The sequence below is a fragment of the Pelodiscus sinensis genome, chromosome 15, assembly GCF_049634645.1.
Source record: "Pelodiscus sinensis isolate JC-2024 chromosome 15, ASM4963464v1, whole genome shotgun sequence".
Taxonomy (NCBI): Eukaryota; Metazoa; Chordata; order Testudines; family Trionychidae; genus Pelodiscus; species Pelodiscus sinensis.
Window position 1 is genome coordinate 23,073,269 of NC_134725.1, and position 23,300 is coordinate 23,096,568.

The following is a 23,300-nucleotide window of genomic DNA, read 5'->3' on the forward strand; positions in this document are numbered from 1 at the left end:
TGGCCACTGCAGAAAGCAAGTGTGTGCAGTTATTCAAAACCCCCCCCCTAAAGTAGAGAAGTGATTTTCAAAGGCAGGAAGCTATGTTAGATGGCAGCCCAGGGGAGATGGGCATCTAATTACCCTTGATGTCTTGAGAGGCTCCCCCAATAGCATTCTAATGCTAAGACAAAATCCAGGTTTTTACTGAATAGTGGTCACTTTGTGCAATGACCAGTGACATGTAACATGCAAGAAACAATAGAAGGCTGTAATAGGGTGATAAATAAATAGCTTTCTGAGTTGCCACCAGGTATTGCTATTCCCTGTTTTTTTTCTTTCTTTCACTTGAAAGTCACCATTGCCAAGAAATTACTCAACTTGCCAAGTAAGCACACACTAAGAATACATCCACTGTGTAATTAAGTTGCACTCCTGTCATGTATAATTAAGCACCTGTGTATAGAGAGGTACAGAGATATTCAGATGAGATGTTTTCTTTTTAATTGGCGGTGAAGAGTCATACAGGGGCACAAGGGGAAATCTGGGATCCTGCATAAACTGTCATGTGAGAAGCACATCCCTTGAGGTATATGAAAAGTATCCCTGAGGAAAGACCGGAGGCTGAACGCAAACTCTTACTTCTGAGAGTAACCTTGCTTAGGTGGGTAGTGCATTTATCCTGTGACTCCTCATTCTGAGTAAGGTTTTGCAGAACTAGACCTCATGTGGTTCTGAAAACCTTGAGGCGTTTATTTGCTGAAACCAAATGCAAATATTTTGGTCAGACAGAATACCAATTTCTAGCTGCAGTGGTAGAATCCCTAAATTGCTGGATTTCCAGTCTGGAACACGCACAGGATGGACCCTTTTCCACCATTTACAAAGAAATCTTCACCTGTCTTTTCTCAGATGCTTGTTAGGTACCTTGCAATTCCTGCTGTCAAGCCCAGGTGAGTGGCAGGCAAGACTTTTGAGATTCAGTGGGTTAATATTACTGCTTCTTACCACATGTCTGGGATTTTCTGAGTTCACTATGCTGCTATTTCAGAAATGGTGCACCAGGTACACTAAAGAGGATACCTGGTGTCCAACGTGGGAAAGCTCTACCCCATTCAGGTTAAATGCTGTATGCTGTCAGCAAACCAGAGAGGGAGCATTCTGGCACATGCACTGTGCCTTTCCTCTTGCTTCTGAAAAGAAGCATGCCTCTAAGTTGCTAGTCACCACCATGGCCCAGCATGCACTCTATTACACAAAGCTCACTGGAGACTGCCTGCTTGATGGTGTGATGTTTCCCTCTGTTCTGCCTTGAGTCCTACATAATGCCTCTGCTGCCCTCAGCTAGTCAAGCCAGGGTTAGATGCTCTCCAAGAAATGTTCATCAGACATGTCAGGAGATTTACATGCTCCTTCTGCTCCACATGGGGAAAGGGTGCAAACTGACTGTAATACTATGTAGAAAGTGGGGGAGAGACAAGGAAGGCAGCTGGAACAGAGCAGGGGTGTGCGCACACTGGGATAGGGCAGCAATGTGTAAGGAAACTGCCAGCACAGGTGAGTAGAGAGGGGCAGGGGGGTGCGAAGGAGGCTGCCTGCAGGCATCCGCAAAACTGTCTATTGAGTGTGACAATGGCTCATGTGGGTGGATGTAAGAGAGCATGTATGTGTAAATGCTGTTCTTCCAGGAACTCCAAAGAGGAGGCAGCTGTTTTTTCATGCAAGCCTGCTCTGTGGTCCTCTGGGGCACTTAGTAAGTAATACAGACTTGGGCAGGGATTGGCACCCAGGAATGCATTAGTGGCTCTCCTTCACCTCAGTGGGATGCAGTACTTGTGGCTCCTTTGTTCCCCTGTTGGCCCCCCATTAACCCTCCTGCCCTTCATGCTTTTGATGCAACAGGTCACTGGAGCCCAGAGCCTGCACTTACTACTCCTACACCCTCCTTCCCTGCACTTTCGGAGGAACCACTGTCCCTGCTCTTCCTCCTCCCTCTCAAAGCTAGAACACCACAGGGCGAAGGGGAGAACCCAGGGGGTCCACAGGCCTCAGGTGGAACCTCAATGAACCGTATGTAACCTGTGGGCAATAGGTTGTCCACCACTAGATTAGGTCAGCACTCACTAGCAATCTGCTTCTCATGGGGTACTCTTAGGACTGAAGTCTCCTGGCAATGCTTGGGGCAGTGGCCTATGAGGTGCCAACATTCTCATTCCAGACTCTTCTCCACAGGTCTGGCATTCCACACGGCTCCCTTATACTTGTGCACAGGGCGCTTACCTTGTTTGACGGTGGAGGAGAGGCACAGCTTGCCTGCCTTGATTTGTTCTATGGCTGTTTGCAGGCCTGAAGACAGCAGCTCTGCTACTTTCAGATACAGGACCAACTGCTCTGCATAGCTGAAAAGAAGCACATTTCAGTACAAGCAGATCATTGGGCTGGTTGGTGCATTTATAGCACAACCTCTACAATAAGGGTGATTTCCAAATGAACACACTATGCATCTAGCAGAGGGAAGCACAAAGGGTGGCTTTGGTATAAAGTGAACTATAATGGGATAGACTAGGCCCAAAACACCTTGGTGGAGGCTTGTGGCCTTGCCACACCCTACCCCAGGAAAAGAGCAGTAGAGAAGTCCTCCAAGCTCCCTGGAGCAGCAGTGTGAGAGGCAGCCAGTCAAGGCCCAGCAAGCCAGTATAATGAAAGCTGCTAGGCCACAGCCAGATAGTTCTTCTTGGAAGCTTGAGGTGTGCAAACCATTTAGAGAGGGTCTTCTGTCACTCAGCCCTCCAGCCAAGTCACACACTAAGGGTATGTCTACACTACCACCCTAGTTCGAACTAGGGTGGTTAATGTAGGCAACCGCAGTTGCAAATGAAGCCCGGGATTTAAATATCCTGGGCTTCATTTGCATCTTGCCGGGCGCCGCCATTTTTAAAGCCCCGGTAGTTCGGACTCCGTGCCCGCGGCTACACGCGGCATGGAGTAAGTAGTTCGAATTAGGCTCTCTAATCCGAACTACCGTTACTCCTTGTGGAACGAGGTGTACCGGTAGTTCGGATTAGAGAGCCTATTCCGAACTACTTACTCCATGCCGCGTGTAGCCGCGGGCACGGAGTCCGAACTACCGGGGCTTTAAAAATGGCGGCGCCCAGCAAGATGCAAATGAAGCCCAGGATATTTAAATCCCGGGCTTCATTTGCAACTTCGGTTGCCTACATTAACCACCCTAGTTCGAACTAGGGTGGTAGTGTAGACATACCCTAAGAGTGCAGGCATACACACTTGGCCAAGGGGGAACTTGTAAAAGGTGAGTGTGATCCTGTTACATCAAGGTGTCCTGGCTTCTCCCCAGGCCTTACCTCCATTCCCTGCTGAGAAGGCTGATTTGGTCAGCCACCACACTTTCCTGAAGCTGGTACTCGGAGGCCACTGAACTGCTCATCTCACTGGTGCTTCCTTTGAGGGCAGCGATTTCCATCACGTAGTGGACGAAGGCAAGTGTGAAGCGCAGGCTGCGCAAGATGTCTGTGTGCTCTTGCTGCAGGGGGAAGAAACACCAGCATAGAGGTCATGTGTAGGATGCAACATGTAAGAGAGGCAGGACACATTGGCTGCAGGGTCAACGCACTGAGGCATCACTGGGTTATGAATGCAGAAGCTGAGGATGTAATTCTAACAAGGAGCAGTTAATGTGTCTAGGCATGAAACTCATGAAACTCACACCCAAGCCCAGACACCATCACTCTTCCTTCACAGATTAAAGGAGCACAGCTTCAGGCCACCAGTTTACAAGCAGTTCCCAGAGAAGATGGTGAGCCAGGCTTACAGTAATTGGCTAACTTTCCAACAGGAGTTGAATTCTCAAAGGCTACGTCTAGACTGGCATGATTTTCCGAAAATGCTTTTAACGGAAAACTTTTCCATTAAAAGCATTTTCGGAAAAGCACGTCTAGATTGGCAGGATGCTTTCCGCAAAAGCACTTTTTGCGGAAAAGCGTCTGTGGCCAATCTAGACGCGGTTTCTGCAAAAAAGCCCCGATCACCATTTTCGCGATCGGGGCTTTTTTGCGGAAAACACTACTGTGCTGTCTACACTGGCCCTTTTGCGCAAAAGTCTTTAGGAAAAAGACTTCTGCCCAAATGGGAGCAGCATAGTATTTCCAGAAAAGCACTGACGATCTTACATGAGATCGTCAGTGCTTTTCCGGAAATTCAAGCGGCCAGTGTAGACAGCTGGCAAGTTTTTCTGCAAAATCAGTTGATTTTGCGGAAAAACTTGCCAGTCTAGACACAGCCTATGTGACTACTTAGAAATCCATCAAAACTGAGGGCAGTTTACCTAATGGTTTATGCTGTCACTGTGGCAAGCAATGGAGTTACTCTGCTGTGAGACAGAGCTCAGCTGGACACATGAGGAAGTAATCAGCTTGAACTAGGGATGTTAACTGGTTAACAGGTAAGAATATGCTTTCCAATTAACCAGACCTTGCCCATTAACTCTGGCAGTGACCAGCCTTGCCAGGCTAGCCCTCATCATGGCAAGACCAGTGAGCCAGGCAGTGGGATTCCACAGTTGCAGCATGCTGGATGGTGGGACTTTGGTTAAAACAGTTAACCAGTGAAGTGCTATCATTTAACCGGTTAACTGATTTAACATCCCTAATTTGAACTCGTATATACAAGGGAGCTGACAGACTCTGTGGGCCCCCTGGCAAGGTGTGGGGGCTCTGTGCTCCCAGAAAGGCAGAAGACGTGGGGCCAAGGCCCCCACACCCTAACACTCTGTGCTGAACAGAGCAGGTGGCACAGCATTCCAACAGCAATTTAAAAGGTTCAGGATCTGGCTGTGGCCATTGCCATAGAAGCAGCAGCTGGTAGTACCAGAGCCTTTGGAACTGCTAGGCCCCAGGTCAAGCGCCCTGTTTGCCTTCTCCACCCCATTGGTGGTCCTGCCTATATACGTAAGCCCCACAAATACTAGCCTAAAACCAGGCTGTCAATATAACACAACATCCCGCTTCTTAGGTCTTCAGTCAGTGGGCCCCATAACTGAATCAACTTCTTGAGAGCTGTTTCCCATTTCAGGTCATGAGTGAGCTTTGCTGACAGGAACCAGTGGGCAGTCTCATTTCTGCCCGAGCATCTGCTTTGTGAGTGAACTGTGGCTTTTGCCCTCCTGGCTCTCAATCCAGCTGTTTGAGCTATGAGGCACCTTCTTTTAACTGAGGGAAGAAACACCACAGCAATAGGGCACTTCCACATGTCTTGGGAGTTTTACTGAATAACCTTCATGCTAACTTACAGGGGAGAAATAAATATCACCCAATGTAGCCTGAAGACTAACTGCTCACAGGACCTACAGCAGTGGTCTCCAACCTTTTTATGCTTGAGATCACTTTTTGAATTGAAGTGCAATCCATGATCTACCTGAAACCCAAATACCCTTCTCCTGCCTTCCTTGTCCCCTTCTCTAAGGCCCTGCCTCTGCTCACTCCATTGTCTCTTCCTTTCACTTGGCTGGGACAGAGGGTTGGCCTTGGATTAAGGGATTTAGAGTATGAGAGGGGCTCTGAGCTGGAGGCATTTAGGGTGTTGCAGGGGGTTCTAGGTGCAGGCTCTGGGAAGGCATTTGGACGCAGGAGTGCCCAGGGTTAGGAGTGCAGGGGAGGGTTTCTGACTGGAATAGGGTTTCAGGATGTGTACTCCAGCTGGGCACTGTTTACCTCAGGTGGCTCGTGGGTGATAGGTGCAGTGGGACTAAAGCAGGTTCACCCCTGTCCTGGCCCTGCACCACTCCCAAAAGCAGACAGCAAACTCCCTTCCAAGCCTGGTTGTGTCCTCTCTCTGCTCTGAGGAGACAGGATACAATGTGGGAGAGGGGGCACCTTGACATCAGCACCCATCCTCTATCTCCCCTGCCCTGCACAGCAAACAGGAGACTCCTGAGGGGACAGCTCTAAGGGAAAGGACTGGAGATGCGCAGCTGTGGGGGGAGGGGCAGCTGAAGTGTCTGCACCTGATAGCCTCTTGGCCAAACCAGTTAGGATCACGCGTCAGAGGCTCCAAGATCTACCAGTAGATCCTGATCTACTGCTTGGTGACCACTGACCTACAGTAACTACTGGCTCTTTGTGCCAACTGTAAAAGCTGTCAGAACTTGTAGAACTCTCTTTTTGTTTTTTCTATCAAAATGACCTAAAGAGTTAGAAGATTTGTCACCCATTCCATGGATGCATGCAGTGTCATGGTGGTATGGGTCCCAGGATATTAGAGAGACAAGTTAGGGGAAGGTCCCATAAAAACCATTACCACACCCACCTTGTATTTCTATTTATATAATGTGGCAGTCAGTTTCTCAAAGCGGCAGGTTAGCGCCCTTTCGTGTAAAAATTATTGCTAGGCATCAAAGGGAGAAATACATCCCTTGCACCTTAAAATCTCTAGTGCATTTACCCTCACTACACCCTTGTGAAGTAGAGCAGTGCTAACAGCTCATATTTACATATGGGAACTGTGGCATAGAGAAATTAAGTGACTTGCCCAAGGTCACATATCATGGAGCAGGAATTGAACCTGAGTTTCCCAACATCCAGGTAAACACCCTACTTAGAGGACTACTCATAAAGAAATAGCCTATAGTAATTTCTAGTCTTGCTATCAGTAATGATTCAGAACCTCTCCTCCCTAATGCTCAATGTGTACTTTTTTTTAGTACGATGTATCAAACTTTCAAATACAATCTTGTATTTGTCTTGTTTCCCCTCAAGGAACTTTTCAAAGAAAAGCATCTACTTACTTTTTACAACAAAACCTGAGACAAATTCTAGATTTAAAAATGCCAGCATTTCAGTGCTTTTTAAAAAGATCAGCAGAAAGCATTTGTGTAGAAAATGTGTCAGGTTGGCATTCTGAAGAGATCCGCAGGGCACAAAAGGGGTTACAAATAAGCCAAAAAACCTAGGTGCCAAGGAGGTTTTGCAACATGTGACTGGATTATTAAAGCCTGCATTCAGCAGAAATGAGGTCCAAACCAAAATGACTCAGAGCCGACATCTGAAGCAGAACTGCACAGCATTAACAAGATCGAGCTGACATTTCTTTAAGATGGTTCTGCTCAGGTTTACCCATGAGTGACTTCCATATTCCCAGGAGTCTGGGGCTCTTTTAAGGTGCCAGGAAGTTCAGTTAATTCCCACACGACATGGATAGCTTGTGTCTTATTTTTCTAGCTTGTGTCTTATTTTTCTAGCTTGTGTCTTATTTTTCTAGCTTGATTTTGTAAATTCTTTTTAAAAAAATGGAGCAATGCAACCTTAATTCTTAAGCCAACATGCACAGGTCTCTGCATATATGCAGAGGATTTTTTTTTTCATATTGGAGTCAAGGCTTCATTTTAAAGAAACTTCCATAGTCCTAGATGAACCACCATAAAAGTACAAATGAAGATGAGTTTTTCCCCCTCTCTTTTCAGCATCATTGCAAATGGATGGCCTGTCTTACATAATAAATACTCTTTGGCCATGGGAGCAGCATTTGCTATGCTTAAAGCTTCATTCACTTTGGGAAAAGGGGGTGTCTGGCAGCCTTTCAACTTGACAAACATGGTTCAACAACCTATTTTGTTGGCTTAGTCTCTCTCTCTCTCTCTCTCTCTCTCTCTCTCACGCTATCAACACAAGCATTGAATTTATTTTCTTTTAGGTCCTTTCATCAGAGATTGTATCACTGATGGAATCCCCAGTGCATGCAGAAGATCGTAATGGGATCAGTTCAATAGCTTGCTGGCTGGATTTTGGCTAGACATCAGTAACACATTTTTCTTCTTTTAAAAAGAAACAGTGCAGAATTTCTTCACAACCAGCTGATTTCTAGTCAAACAAGAATGTGCCATATTGAATGTGATTTCCACCATTCTATTTCAGCTTTAGAAATGACCAAATTATACCCTCTGTCACACCAATAGCCAGCTACAAGGCCTAGTACCTTTGTTCCCTCCCAGACAAACAGGACCAATATGCTGAAAGCATTTCTGAATTATTGAACATTATGAGGCAGGTCTGGAGTAAACTGGCCTTTTCCCACTAAGGCCAGTGGGCACTAATTGAGGATTTGACCTCATGTGCTGCAGCATATTAGCTTTTTGGACTGACTTTTTGGTGACTTACTTTCCCCCACCCCTCCTTTCTTAAGTCTACAGGATGTACCCACCTCCATGAGTGTCTCTTCAGGCAGCTCTGGTGCCTCAAATGTAACTGCCCCTTCCAGATTAGCTGCTATGGGATCCACAAAAGTACACAGGAGACTAGATGGAGCGTCCATGGTATCCCCACCGGCTCCTACTAAGAAGTGTCTGCCACTGAATGAGCCTCCTGAACTCAGAGAGCTTGAAGACCCCACTGAGAAGAAAACACACATGTCAACAACTTAGAACTGCAGCACAGTCATTGCTTAAATAAGGATTAGGTAATAATTTTTTTGGGCGGGGGCTATTTCCATATCCCATACATATCCCCAGAAGCAAGAGTTGCAGTTCTGTCTGTCGAGATTGGGGGTAGAGGAAGAAGTGAGACTGGAGGGGAACCATTTCTGTGGCAGAGCTCCTTTGGTTAATGCTGACAGGGGATTTGGAAAATGGTCAAGGGCTACACTTTTCTGTGGAGGAGGTCCAGGGATGGAGTTGGATGCAGAAGTGTGCACGGTATAGGGTGTGCAGGAGATGGTGTGAGGTCTGAGAGGGAGTTTGGGTGAAGGAGAGGGTGGTAACCTGGGTCAGGGGATTGGAGTATGACATACCCAGTTAAGGAAGGAAGGGAAGGAGGGAGGGAGTATGGATGCAGAAGAGGATTCTGGCCAGGGGGAAGGGCTCTAGGAGGAGGTGCAAAGTCTGGGAGGAAATTATGACCTGGAAGAAGGGGAAAATGGGGTGCAGACTGAGAGGGTTTGGGTGATTACTTGGATCATGGGATTACGGTGTAGGTTAACTAGACCACCCCAGTCATGATATCATCCCCATTTTACAGAAGAGGAAGTGAGGTACAGAACAGATTGATTTATCCAAGGTCACATCATGGATGGACCAGAAACTGAAACCAAATCTTTTGAGTTCCAGGCTAGTGCCCCAACAACTAGACCAGGGATATGATACCCCTGTGGTTACACAAAGGTACTCCAGGGAGTACATCCTCTCAGCTAGATAGTCACCTAGTTTTGTACCAGGCTATATACAAAGCACTAGCAAAGTCAGTACAAAGTGAAATTTCATGCAGACAATGACTGTTTATATTGCTCTCTAAACTATACACTGAAATATAAGTACAACATTTATATTTCAGTTGATTAATTTTATAATGATATGGTAAAAATGAGAAAGTGAACAACTTTTTGGCACTTGTATGCTATGACGCTTTTGTATTTTTATGTATGGTTTTATAAACAATTGGTTTTTAAGTGAGGTGAAACTTGGAGGTATGCGAGACAAATCAGACTCCTGAAAGAGGTACAATAGCAAAAGGACCCTCCAATGTCTATATTCACCATGAGCCCCATTGCCTCATATGCTGTCAATGGGAAATGTTCTGAGAGAGAGAGAGAGAGATACATAGATCAGGGGTGGGCAAAATAGCCTCAATGGGCTGGATCCATCCACCAAGTGGGTTTATCTGGGCGGCAGAGGTCCTGCCACTCCCCTGCCCCCAGGTCAATCAGGGCCTAAGGACAGGGAAGTGCGCGGTGCTTAGAGTCAACCCTGGTGATTGACTCTAAGTGCCACATGCTGGAGGGTGGGGAGCAAGAGACTTTGTGATTCCCCCTGCTTCCAGACCAATCAGGGCTTGGGGGTGGGAAGAAGTACATGAAGTCTCCTACCAACCTGCCCAGGCCCTGTAAGGAGTGTACGGCACTTACAAGCACTGTGCACTCCTTGCAGGATGGGGACAGGCCAGGCGGAGACTTCGTGTGCTCCCCATGCCCCCAAGCCCTGATTGGCCTGGGGGCTGGGGGAGCACGTGAAGTCTCCTCCTCCTCAGCTTGTGTCACACTGCCTCTGAGCCCTCTCTTTCCATCTCAATCATGACTGATAACCCATTTCTGTACGTGAACTGGAACATGACACAATTAATTAAATAGAGCTAATAAAGATCAGTCACCACTCTTTAAGCTCAACTCTTGTCCAGTTGCAACACTTAGCAAACCAGTCATAATACACGCTGCACGGCTTGCCCTGGAAGAGTTTATGGGAGACTTAGCATATTTTCTAGAGAACACAGAAGAGAATGGGTAATGAAGACTATGTATGAGATATAAGAAGGGTTGCAAGCAGCCCACTGGAATTCTACATGTTGTCCACAAGACATTTTGTTTACCACTGACTGTGCACAGGGTTGCTATATTCTGCTGGCTTTCATCCATGTAGTTTTTTTCTTATCAGTACTACAAACATGACATGCATGTAAAGCAAGGGCATATGAAATGAAGTGCTTGCTGACTGCACACAACATAGTGAGAGCCATGTGCCCCCTCTGCATCCAATCAAAGTGCTGCTATGGTTTGACTGGCACACCCTACAAATTCTACTGTGCAAGTGCAGTTAGCAAAACTACCCTATCCTGGGAGACAACAATCTTGCAGCCCGCTGAGATGAAGGAAGGCAACTCATGCAGACCACTCACTAGCCTAAGCTGTCTCTCACTAATTTACAGGACACTGTCAGCATGAAGATATGTAGCGATCCATCTTCATACTTCCCTGTTGCTATAATCACTTTTCATGCTATCCTGGGAATTTTCAGCTCAATGACAAAAAAAACCACATTTAGGACAGGGCCTGAGGGAGAAAGACAACAGAGGGTTCACAGGGTGGCCACTTTAATTCCTTAATCATATATTAAAGACAGACCTTTAATTAGGCTCTCCGTCTTTATGGAGCAAAACAGACACATAATGATGATCTTAACAGCTCCCCACATTAAGGATTAAGAATTTAAGAATTTCCTATTGAACAGGATTATTTAGAGGGATTCACTGACCTACATGGACATTTGTTTTGATAGGAAAATACTAAAAAGGCTATTCTGGAAGTAGAGAGGGAAGTAATGTAAGAAATATGTGCATCTCTTGTCAGCCACCTGCACCCTCGAAGCAATGGAAAGGGCTACTGCAATAACTTCCAGGCTTATGATATTAATGGAATGCAGGCCAGTAACAAATGCATTCTGCTGCCCACTCACCAACAACGTATAGCAAAGTCTGTGGCATGAAAGCCTGCTGCCATCCTTTTCCAGACTGATGCACCAGAACAGATGGGAAAGGCCATTACCTGAAAACATCCTGGTCCTCATGGTCTGTGGTGGTGTTGTCCCACTGGGAGGGGATCCAACTGTGAAGATCACTGGAGATGGGTTCCCCGAACCCACAGTCCTAGCCCCACAGCATAGGTTTCCTCCATAAGCTACAGAGGGAGCTGCAGAAGAAGAGTGAAAAGGATCAACTTTTACTCGGATTAGTACTCAGCAGGCAGAATTCCTCTCCCCACAACCTACAGCTCCTCCCACCCACTCTTCAGATTCTACGGCCTCCTTTTCAAGCATCCTGTGACAAAGCAAATGGCATTGACTTGCCTACAAAACAGGGCACAACCTCAGAGCTCCAGCAGCATTTCACAGCATAAGTGCCAACTGACCACCGAGCAACTGTTCAGAGGACGGGCCTCCTCCCACTACTCCACCACAGTGCCCCAGCTGGGAAATGGAGATACTCTTGAAACTCTTTAATCTGGCAAACTTGGGAAACAGGGTATGTCAGATTAAGGAATTTTTTAGACCAAGGAGAGTGGGAAGAAGAGTAAGGAGAATGGGGCGCTTACCTGACACTTCATTCCCAGGGGCACATGTGGCTCTATGCTCCTTGATGCTCCCAGGCACCACCCCCTGCCGTTTTGGCTATGGGGGAGGAAAACAGCAGCGCACAGAGCCATTTTCTTCTCCTTCTGCCAGGGACCATACCACAGAGATATGGAGGTTCGAGTGTAATATGTCCCCCTACCTCACATGAATACTATGACAGTGAAGGCACGTTTGAGCTACACTTGGAAAAAAGCTTGTTCAATTGTCACCATTCATACATGCAGTCATAAGAAAACCTCAGAGATAATAAGTAATAAGCTGTTCCCTAGCACTTTTCATCCCTAGGTTGCAACGCTTTACAAAGGAAGATGTACTGTCCACCCCATTTCACACACAGCAGTCAATTCCTGTTCCAAGGCCAGGAGACCAGATGTCCTCCTGATCCCCTTCATATGGAGCCCTGGAAAGTTAGAACCCAGCAAACTTGGTACAAGCTACCAAGGTTGAGTGGGCCTCCCCATATACCTGTGATCTCCATTGGTTTCTCATTGTTCAGGCTGTCATTGCTGCCAGATTCTGAGATCTGGGCCCCAAAGGCAGCCTTGAGAAGCAGGTCAGTAAGGCGGCCAGTGCTCAGCGACCTAGAGAGAAAATGGAAGGAAGACAAGTACATTTTCAGGAAGGTCTGAGGTTTCAGTGAACTTCCACTCTGTGATCTGTGCCATTCTGCCTCCCGACCCACTCTGCACATTACATGGCAAATGGCTCAATGCCAGAACAGCTGTTGGCCTGCAATGCTAGAAACACAGAGTGATCTCCTGCCAGGACAGGACACTGATAGCAATTCAGCTACCTGCACGAACACCTTCTTTTCCCTGATCTCTCCTTCCTGTCAGCATTAGCCAAAGGAGCTCTGCCACAAAAACAGTTCCCCTCCAATCTCACTTCTTCCTCTAACTCCCATCTCGACTGACAGAACTGCATCTCTTGCTATGGGGCTATTCAGGATGAACCCAGGAGAGAGCTGAATTTGCACTCTGAATGCCATGCTGCAGGAGGAAAATTAGAGAAGATAAACAATGGCACAGCAGTGTTAGGCCCTGACACAGCAGTGATAAGATGGCTGGATTCTAAAAGAAGCTCCCTTCAGGAAGAAGAGTATTTTGTTGTATGGGGCAGCTCCCTCCTCATTGCACGAACAATTTCCAAATGGAGCATTCAGCATGTTCGTGCAACTGACAGTCATAATCCCACCTCTGATATATATTTTATACATTTGCTGGGTAGCCTTGGTCTGTTTCTCTCTGTGATCTACATTTTCAGGAGGGCCTAAGGATTTGGGTTGCTTCAGTTTCAAGGCACCCCAAGTTGTAATACCTTAAAAAAGCTTGAATTGCAGAGAGTGGGTCTTCAACACGGATTGAAAATCAGGCCCCTTTATACAGCCAAAAACGAGGATACCCAAAATCACTAATTCAGATTGTGCCCTGCCTCTGTTTAGGAACCCTATAAAAGTTAGGATAGTATGTGCCTGCAATACAGGCATATTGTGAATATTTGCTCCTAATGTAAAATGCTCAGTAGTTGTGAGTGCTAGGCAGTGTTGTCTCTAATTTTTTTACACCACAGGTGGAATACACTTCGTTATATGCACCAAGGCATGTGTGGATGTGCACCACCAGTAAAAACACATGCTGCCGGTTGTGGGCACTCTACTAATCTCTGAATTGCTCCTGAGTGGTTGTCCTAGCACTTAGCTTACAGGGAACACTGGTGCTAGGTCAAAGTGCAGGGGAATTGCTTTTCCCTCACATTTATCATCCAAGTGTCACAACATGACCCATTTTATGGCAGCACTAAGGATGTTAAGTATCGGGTAATTGACTAATTGAACAGTGCATTTTGCATCAACTATTCGATTAGTCGATAGGGCAACTCTGCCTTTGAAGTGTAGCAATAGTCCCTAAAACAGTTGCTAAACTTCAAAGGCGAAAACACTGCATGGAGCCCGGGGTCAGCTGGAGACTCCCTGCTGTCCTCAGGCTCCATGAGGTGCTGTTTTGAAACACCACTGCGACATTTCAAAGCGGCAGCACTACACGGATCCATGCATCACTGTCGCTTTGAAATGCTATGTGCAGCCTGATGCCAGGCTCCCCACAGCATTTCAAAGCAGCAGCACCACATGCAGCCTGGGATCAGCTGTGAAGTCCCCAGCTGATCCCGGGCTCCACATGGAGCTGCCACTTTGAAACACTGTGTGCAGCCTGGGAATACCCCAGCTGGTCCTGGGCTGCACATGGCTTTTCAAAGCACCAGTGCCGAAGTGGAGCCTGGGATCTAACCCCAGGCTTCAAGAGGCGCTACCGCCTTGAAGTACCCCTTTTTCTCCCTCTTCCCCCCCCCCCCCACTTGCTGCTTCTATCTGATAGAGGCAGTAAAGGAGGGGAGAGGAAGTGACTAGTCAACTATACTGTCAACTAGTCCTTCACAACCCTAGACAGAACATGCCAAAAACTTACCTGCCCTTTATCTCTTCCACCGGCCTCATGCCCAGGCCGGCCTGTTGGCAATGAAAATGTTCCATTTCCTTCAGTTCTGGCAGAGTCTTGTTCCGTGTTGGGGCCATCAGAACTCCTTGATGGGCCAAGAGTGTGAGTAGATTCTGGGAACTGGGTGTTTTGGAGAACTCAAAAGGGGACATAGCCTAAAAAGGAGAAAGTTGCAGTTTCACACTGAGTTATTTGTAAATATTCAAATCAAGCTGATTTTGGGTTTTCTAAATCAGGGTTTCTTTGACCTCTCTGAAATCTGTGGAGACTGCTACTGCCCTGGGGAGACCTGCAAGGCAAAGTCTCATCTTACAAACCCAGCCACACTGTGGAACTCAGTCCCATACAGAAGCCCACTACACCTCAGTCCTAATACATTGGGACAGGGCAGCTTATTTTCACTCCCACTCAGATCCTTGGACTTGCTGCTCAGCCCACGATTGAGGCCAAGTGGGAATGGGATTCTGACTCAATGCCCACAGGCTACTACACAGCCCTTGACGAACAACTAATGAGCCAAGGCAAATCAAAACCAATAAGTTACTCCAGAATAACGTGTCCAGTTGAGCTGCAAACAGAATCCAAAGAATACCTTTGTAGGGGAGCCCAGGATAGTTGGCAAGGGACTTCTCTGCATGAATTCAGACAGCTTTGGTGAAGACCTCAGCTGTCGGCAGGGTTGAAAGCCATGAACCTGCAGAGGCTGGCTGGCTGGAGTGTGGCCAAAGCGAGTAACCAGAGGGTCGGAATGCTGCTTGGTAATCTTCTGCTGGCAGGAATGCAAGTCCGACAGATTGGGAGCGCTGTGAAGCCGGCAGCCCATCCCTCGGGAAGAGTGGTCAGCCACGGAGGAACCTAGAGAGTCCAAACAACCCTGCTACCTCAACACATAATCATTTGCCAGTTCTAACTTTCGGGGCTGGTTTGATGCCAGGCTCTACAGGGAAGCCTTAAGAAAGCAGAGGAGTCAATTCTGTACTGGGCACCTACAGATCACATCCTTCAATATGTAGTCAACTCCAGACTCTGTTCTCAGCAACATCCCTCAAGCTTCCATCCTGAGTTAGGCTTTGACCTATGGGGGCCGAGACTCCAGAGGCACGAAATGAGAGGGGTTGTCACTGCTTGAGTTCATTTACTGGGACAGTTATCAGTGCTGTGTGGACCAGCAATAGCAAGGAGGACTGAGAAGAATATGGGAGTGGGAAGAAAGAGGAATCAGGACTCACAAACCTCACTGAACAGTGACCTCTAAAACCCAAGACAGAGTTTGTGTGATGTGCAATCCACACACACCATTTAAACATGTTAATTTCATATCACACACACTATAGGGAGAGCAACACGTGGGGAGGGAGAGGAGGAGGAGGAGGAAGCCAATCAGTAAAAAGTCTCTTCTCATCAAAAAGCATTTCCTGGCCAAGTACTAGAGAAGGACAATCTGTGCCAAATGACTCCTGGAGAGCACCTTTCTGAAGTGCCAGGCCCTTTATTCATGGGTGAGAGACAAAGAAGAGGAAGATTCACACAATATGGACATACCAGGTATGGGGATCCTGCTTCTTATTTCTGCTCCAGGTGGGGAGAAGAACAGTGTCTGGCCAGGCTGCTCTGGAATTGTTCCAACTTTAAGGGGAGACACAACAAAAGGTTTACAGAGTATTAAGTTTTCCCAGAGGCAACATCTAGATTGCAGATTTTCTTTTGAAAGAGGTTTTTCCAAAATTTGGCACATCTACATGGTGCCAAATTTTGGAAAAACCTGCCCTTTCGACACATCCTTTATACCTCGTAAAATGAGGCTTAGAGGGATGGTGAAATAGTGCGTCCGCTTTTCCGAATTTTTTTTTTCAGAAAAGTGGACGTATTCTGTGGCATTGCAGAGGTATCCCTGAAAAACGCTGCAGTCTAGACATAGCCAGAGTGATGCAAACATACGAGATAACTAAGTCCCTCTGAAGATGCCTTCTACTTTCTTGGTACAGAATAAAAGAATGAAAAAGTTCTAGGGGGAAGTGTGAGAAAGGAATTTGTGAGTTTTGGGAAGTGTGAGCAGAAGCTACTCACAATGGACTGGAGTGAAATTAGAGAAATCAAATAGGAAGAAATAAACAAATCCCATAAAGATGGGATTGGAGACTTCAGAGATGGAAATAATCTAGTAAAATCAGAGACAGCCACTGTATGTCGTTCTCCATATCACAACATGCACAGGAAAGCACTCATCCTATCCCCAAATGCCCTGATCTTTCATTGCCTTGTCTGTCTGGGTCAAGCTATCTGATAATGAGAAGGCTAACTCTGGGGATTCCATTGTGCTTGCCAAAATACTGGCCTCACTGAGGTCAGCAAGAGTTTTGTCATTGACTTGAAAGAGACATGAATGTCACTCCCCTGTTAATCAGTAATAACACTAAACACCAGCACAAAGGAATGTATACATTACTGGGAAGAGGACAAATAATATTCTGCTCTCTGAGGTAAAAGTCATTTTAACTGAAATCAGCAGTGGAAAAGATCCTGGATTCCCAAGACACACAGAACACGCAACTATGGCCAGATTTTCTAAAGAGCTCCAGAGCCGATAAGTGTCCCCGGGGACAAGGTGGAATGAATCCCTCCCTCCTGCTCTCGCTCCCTAGCTGCTTCAAGACAACAGACTGAAGAAGGATTCAGTGCATCAGCTGAACATCAGTTCCTTTCATAAGCAGGGCCCTGAACGAAGATTCACTATTTGCGTCACCACAGGAAAGGCTAATTTGCAGGACCTGTGAAAGTAGTTGCAACCTTTCATTCCATACTTGTCTGGTTTGCTTTCACGTGCAACATGGAGATCCTGATTTTTTTCACAGGGCCTTTCTCCAGAAGTCTACAAGGTGTTTTACAAGTACCAATCACACCTCACATCTCATACAGCAGACTGCTATTTTCCCAAGATTACAGATTTGAAAACAGAGGTGCACCCACATGTACCCTGTCCCTGCATGTAACTGTTAGGTCATCTTCCTTTTCTAGAGGAACAGTGTGCTTGATCTTGCAATGGTAGCAACATGCCAGACTCCGATGGTGGGACCTTACCTTGTGGGGATGGTGTGTAAGGCTTAGCACCGCCAAAGGAGAGCCTTCTGGGGGAGGTTATAGCTCTGTGCTCTCCAGACAAAGGAGGGGAAGCACCAATTTTAGCAAAAGCAAGAGGGCTTGTACTGCTTGATCTTCGTATTTTGACAGACCTTATTGGAAACAGCAAGAATGCACAGGTTACTGAAAACACCACTAAAGAAGGGAAAGTAACACAGCATTGCCAGTCCTTTGAGTGCACCCAGCTACTTTCCACCAAGTCAAATCTTCATTAGCAATTTATTCTTTGTATTGCCACACAGCCTAGACACCGGTGGGCAATAACTGTTCTGCATGCCAGATGTGGTTTGCCAGTGTTAGCCCTTGGTCGGCCATTGGTGCTTTATTTACCTGCACCTCCACAGGTATGGCTGCTTGAAGCTCCTGTTGGCTGTGGATCACTGAGCTGTGGGAACTGGTGTCTCAGTCCATGCTGCTTCTCTCAGCTACCATTGGCTAGGAACAGTGATCCACCGCTAAGAAGAGCTTCAAGCAGCCATACCTGAGAAGGCACAGGTAAATAAAGCACAGCAACCCACCAGTGACTAACCCTGGCCAACTGGCTCCAGCTTATTGCCCACCCCAATCTAGGATCAGGCCCCCACTGTGCTACGTGCCATACAAGCATAGAACAAGGATCTTACAATGCAAGAAGAAGCTTAGCTATAAAATAAAATCTGGGCATAGTCATCATTTTTAGTCTCTCTCTCTCTCTTGTTTTAATGACGTGATCAAAAATACCCAGTGGTTTGTTAGCTTAGTCATTGCCTATTGGTACTGGGCTGTACACACAATGGTTACAGTAGTCTTTTAATTGGATAGCTCCATAGGCATGCATGGCATTGTACAATAGGTAAGCTGAGCCAAATGAGTTACTGCCTCAAAGAGCTTTGAGTCAAGGCAGGAATGGGTACAAAGCAACATTGTCATTCCAATTGTAATGGTCACACAGTAGTCTAAGTGCTACAGAGAGGAATGTGTGTTTTTAGGCTCATATTTTCAAAATAGAATCCGAGCTATTAACTCCCTTAAGTTTCTTTGAAAAACCTCATCCTTAAAGAGCAAAAATTACACTTATCTGTACAGAAAAAACACATGAATCTACCTGAAGTATTGCCCATATCCTACAAACAACAGACGGGGAAACAGAATACAGTGAATCCAGCAACATTTTGATCCTTTGAAGAGACAGGAATACCACTTTTGGTATTTCACATTATTTTTTCTTTTCTGGAAAAATATATTTTTTTGCACACTCACACACCCTCTCCTGTTCCCTCTCCCAACAACAGAATGAATTTTTACCATGGCAGCTGGTTGGGCAGGACACTCAGACACCTCAAACACAAAAAAGCATCTTTTCTCACCATGAATTCCTATTTACTTTCTCAGTCAACTCTTGCAAAGATTTTCATTTTTAATCAATCTTTTTTTTTTAAATGTCATGGTTGCAACCCACAGGGGATTTGAGGAATTTGAAAGAACTACTTTACTTAATGCATGATACTACCAGGAATATACACTCTACTTTATAAGATGAAGGTACAGATACACAATCTATTATGTAATCTGATGGCATAAAGATTCGATTGTTGAGAATATATACTTGAGTCTTGACTGATAAAGCCAAGAGGAAGCTATGCAGGTTGTATCAAATAAATGCCATTACATTCTTTAAGAAATGCCATTATATATTTTATTATGCCACATGCTTTACAGGAAAGATGCTTTAAGTGGAGCAAGATTTAAAATATGTATTGGTACTTTCCTGGCTTTTAAACTGCCCATAAAATACTCTAAAATAGTTTTTCTGTAAGTCCTGATATTCCAAATTTATAGACTTAGGATAGGAATGGTTAACTGGTTAATCAGTAAGCCTCACCTCTTAATGGGTGAGTCTTACTGATTCTGATTAACTGGTCTGCTCCAGCCCTGCAGGACCTGTGCAGGCAGGAGCACTTTAGCCAGCCAGTTGGTGGGGGAGACTACTCCAGCTTGCCTGTTCCCCATTTAATCAGTCAACTGGTTTAAACATTACATTTAACCAGTTATCCAAGTAAATCAGATTTTACATCCTTAATCTAGGATCTTTCAACTGACCTGGACTTGAAATAAAATTATGCACTGCACCCACCTCTCAAAAATTATATAAAAATTATACATTCACCAAAGAGCAGCCCAGCATGGAGAAAAATTCCCAGACTCCTTATTGGGATACATTGAAGGTGTATAGTCCAGATAGATTTTTAGATATCAGATTTCAAGATTATCATTGGTTCAGGACTGAACATACTCTACCCTGACCCTGTTCCAGCATGAATTTAAAGGGGATAGTCTACATTTGGACCATGAAAAGGAAACAGTTTAAAAATGACAGCTGCTTGAAGTTGCTCAGAGACCTGGAAGCACTCAAGAGATGGAATTAGCAAACAGAGAACAGATACATGCAAATTAACTCATTGCTATCACTACCACATCGAGTCTCTACTCAAATAAACAGCAAATGATCTTATTAACTGATTCAACTTTTAGTCTGTTTAAATCACATGGTCCTAGGGCATTTGGTAAAATGGTCAAATTTGGCCCGCCTAGATACCTGGCAGTCAATTTTCACGGACATCTGTGAGAATTCTGAGCAAGTAACAGAGTGAAATTTGGGTCTGAAACTTTAAGATTAAGACATATGATCAAATGACTGATAAGGAAGACCAGCCATTAGGGTCACTGTAAGTATGATAGGTAACTAGAATCCCAATTACAGCTTTTATTTTGTTGAACTTTTCCTTCTGTCTTTGGAGGATGTATGATGCCCCTACTTGCATGGGGAAAGAAACAAATTTGTCGAGCACCAGGCCATCCGAAAGACAAAAGATGCTGCTCTGCATGAAGTTTCTTAGATGTTCTTCACTGTACCCATGCTCAAGTAGGCATCCTAATATGATACTTTCATCCCAGATTGGTAGACTGTGGTTTTTGAATCTGAACCAGCAATTCCAAGCCTGATATCTGTCACAGGAGTGCCATGAGAGGGATGCTTTTTATATCTGCAAATTTTCCAGATCCTTGACTTTGTGGACAAGGATTATGATACCTGATGGTAAATTATTTTCTCATGATTAACTCTCAACAGTTTGACCAAGGTCTGCTCCAGAAATATGGGACATCTAAAGGTGTTTGTCCAGAAGGTAAAATTTGTTGGCTTCTATTTAGGTTAGACTGACTTATAACATCTCCAATGTTTTCAGCCTTTACAAAAACAGATGGAAGCTTCTTGGCAGCTAACTCTAATGAATGTAAACATTAAAAAAAACTCCTCACCTTGGCAGTAAGTCATAATTCTTTGGAAACTTGGTTCTTTGCTTGCTGCTTATACACTGCAATTTGTCAATAATCTGAACATATTCCACCTCTGATACAGGGACTTTCTTTAAGTCATATTTCCTGTATGGCTCTCCTTTCAATTGGCCTTTGATGGAGAGGGCCATAGTTAACTCACTGGACAAGTATGTAAGTCTAAAGTGTATGTGGCAATCTCAGCAGACAGAAACCAAGAGCTCCTCAGAGGTGTGATCCATCTATGTAGTATGCAAGGCATCACTCCCATGGTCCAAGACTAATATCCGGTTCATCCTGATTTGTTCCCTCATCTGTGCTCTACACCTCACAGGCATGAATTGCGCAGGCATAATTATGTTGCACCAAGGTGAGGAGGTTAGTTAAACAGAAATTAAAAGGCACAGTGATTAGATCCAAATCCCTGAAAGTTGCATGGAAACTTTTTCAAGACACCATAATAGAGGCCCAACTTAAATGTATACCCCAAATTTAAAAACATAGCAAGAGACCTAAAAAAGAGTCACCGTGGCTTAACCACCTTGTAAAAGAAGCAGTGAGGGACAAAAAGGTATCTTTTAAGAAGTGGAAGTCCAATCCTAGTGAGATAAATAGAAAGGAACATAAAAACTGTCAAATCAAGTGTAAAAGTGTAATAAGAAAAGCAAAAAAAAATATTGAGGAGCAGCTAGCCAAAAACTCAAAAAGAAATAACAAAATGTTTTTTAAGTACATTAGAAGCAGAAAGCCTGCTAAAAAACCTGTGGGTCCCCTAGATGATTGAGCTATAAAAGGAGCAATCAAGGATGATAAAAGCCATTGCGGAGAAACTAAATGATTTCTTTGCTTCAGTCTTCATGGCTGAGGATGTTGGGGAGATTCCCAAATCTGCATCGTCCTTTGTGGGTGATGAATCTGAGGAACTGTCCCGGATTGAAGAGTCATTGGAGGAGGTTGTGGAACAAATAGAAAAACTTAATGTTAACAAATCTCTGGAACCAGATGGCATTCATCCAAGGGTTCTAAAAGAACTCAAATGGGAAACTGCTGAGCTATTATCTGTGGTTTGTAACCTATCCTTTAAATCGGCTTCCGTACTTAGTGACTGGAAGGTAGCCAACGTGACACCAATATTTAAAAAGGGCTCTAGAGGCGTTCCTGGCAATTACAGACCAGTAAGTCTAACTTCAGTACCAGGCAAATTAGTCGAAATAATAGTAAAGAATAAAATTGTGAGGCATGTAGAAGAACATAATTTGTTGGACAAAAGTCAACATGGTTTCTGTAAAGGGAAATCCTGTCTTACTAATCTGTTGGAGTTCTTTGAAGGGGTTAACAAACATGCGGACAAGGGGAATCCAGTAGATATAGTATACTTGGATTTTCAGAAGGCCTTTGACAAGGTCCCTCACCAAAGGCTCTTGTGTAAATTTCATGGCCATGGGATAAGAGGGAAGGTCCTTTCTTGGATTGAGAACTGGTTAAAAGACAGGAAACAAAGGGTAGGAATAAATGGTAAATTTTCAGATTGGAGAGGGGTAACTAGTGGTGTCCCCCAAGGGTCAGTCCTGGGACCAATCCTTTTCAACTTATTCATAAATGATCTGGAGAAAGGGGTAAGCAGTGAGGTAGTAAAGTTTGCAGATGATACCAAACTGTTTAGGATAGTCAAGACAGAAGCAGACTGTGAGGGACTTCAAGAAGATCTCACCAAGCTAAGTGACTGGGCAACAAAATGGCAAATGAATTTTAATGTGGATAAGTGTAAAGTAATGCACATCGGGAAAAATAACCCCAACTATACGTACAGTATTATGGGGGCTAATTTGGCTACAACAAATCAGGAAAGAGATCTTGGAGTTATCGTAGACAGTTCTCTGAAAACTTCCACATAGTGTGCAGTGGCGGTCAAAAAGTCAAATAGGATGCTAGGAATTATTAAGAAAGGGATAGAAAATAAGACCCAGAATATCTTACTGCCCCTGTATAAAACTATGGTACGCCCACATCTTGAATACTGTGTACAGATGTGGTCTCCTCACCTCAAAAAAGATATTTTGACCTTGGAAAGGGTTCAGAAAAGGGCAACTAAAATGATTAGGGGTCTGGAACGGGTCCCATATGAGAAAAGGTTAAAGCGACTGGGACTTTTCAGTTTAGAAAAGAGGAGACTGAGGGGGGATATGATAGAGATATATAAAATCATGAGTGGTGTGGAGAGGGCCAATAAAGAAAAGTTATTTATTAGTTCCCTAAATAGAAGAACTAGAGGACACCAAATGAAATTAATGGGTAGCAGGTTTAAAACTAATAAAAGAAAGTTCTTCTTCACACATCATGTAGTCAGCCTCTGGAACTCCTTGCCAGAGGAGGCTGTGAAGGCTAGGACTATAATAGAGTTTAAAGAGAAGCTAGATAATTTCATGGAGGTTAGGTCCATAAAAGGCTATTAGCCTGGGGATAAAATGGTGTCCTTG

At 45.0% G+C, this 23,300-nt stretch overlaps 1 protein-coding gene across 4 annotated transcripts in view; it reads right to left on the minus strand.

Moving 5' to 3' along the window:
* The window catches only part of ULK1 (unc-51 like autophagy activating kinase 1), a 150,823-nt gene that overhangs the window by 12,612 nt on the left and 114,911 nt on the right, over window positions 1–23,300 (minus strand). For all 4 annotated transcript variants that reach the window (XM_075898408.1, XM_075898409.1, XM_014572209.2 and 1 more), the window contains 9 exons: window positions 17,452–17,603; window positions 15,916–15,999; window positions 14,966–15,228; window positions 14,344–14,528; window positions 12,347–12,462; window positions 11,296–11,439; window positions 8,191–8,378; window positions 3,342–3,520; window positions 2,260–2,378 (listed from right to left, as the gene is read on the minus strand). In XM_075898408.1, coding sequence (XP_075754523.1) covers window positions 2,260–2,378; window positions 3,342–3,520; window positions 8,191–8,378; window positions 11,296–11,439; window positions 12,347–12,462; window positions 14,344–14,528; window positions 14,966–15,228; window positions 15,916–15,999; window positions 17,452–17,603 — 1,430 coding nt within the window. The remainder of the gene's footprint in view (window positions 1–2,259; window positions 2,379–3,341; window positions 3,521–8,190; window positions 8,379–11,295; window positions 11,440–12,346; window positions 12,463–14,343; window positions 14,529–14,965; window positions 15,229–15,915; window positions 16,000–17,451; window positions 17,604–23,300) is intronic.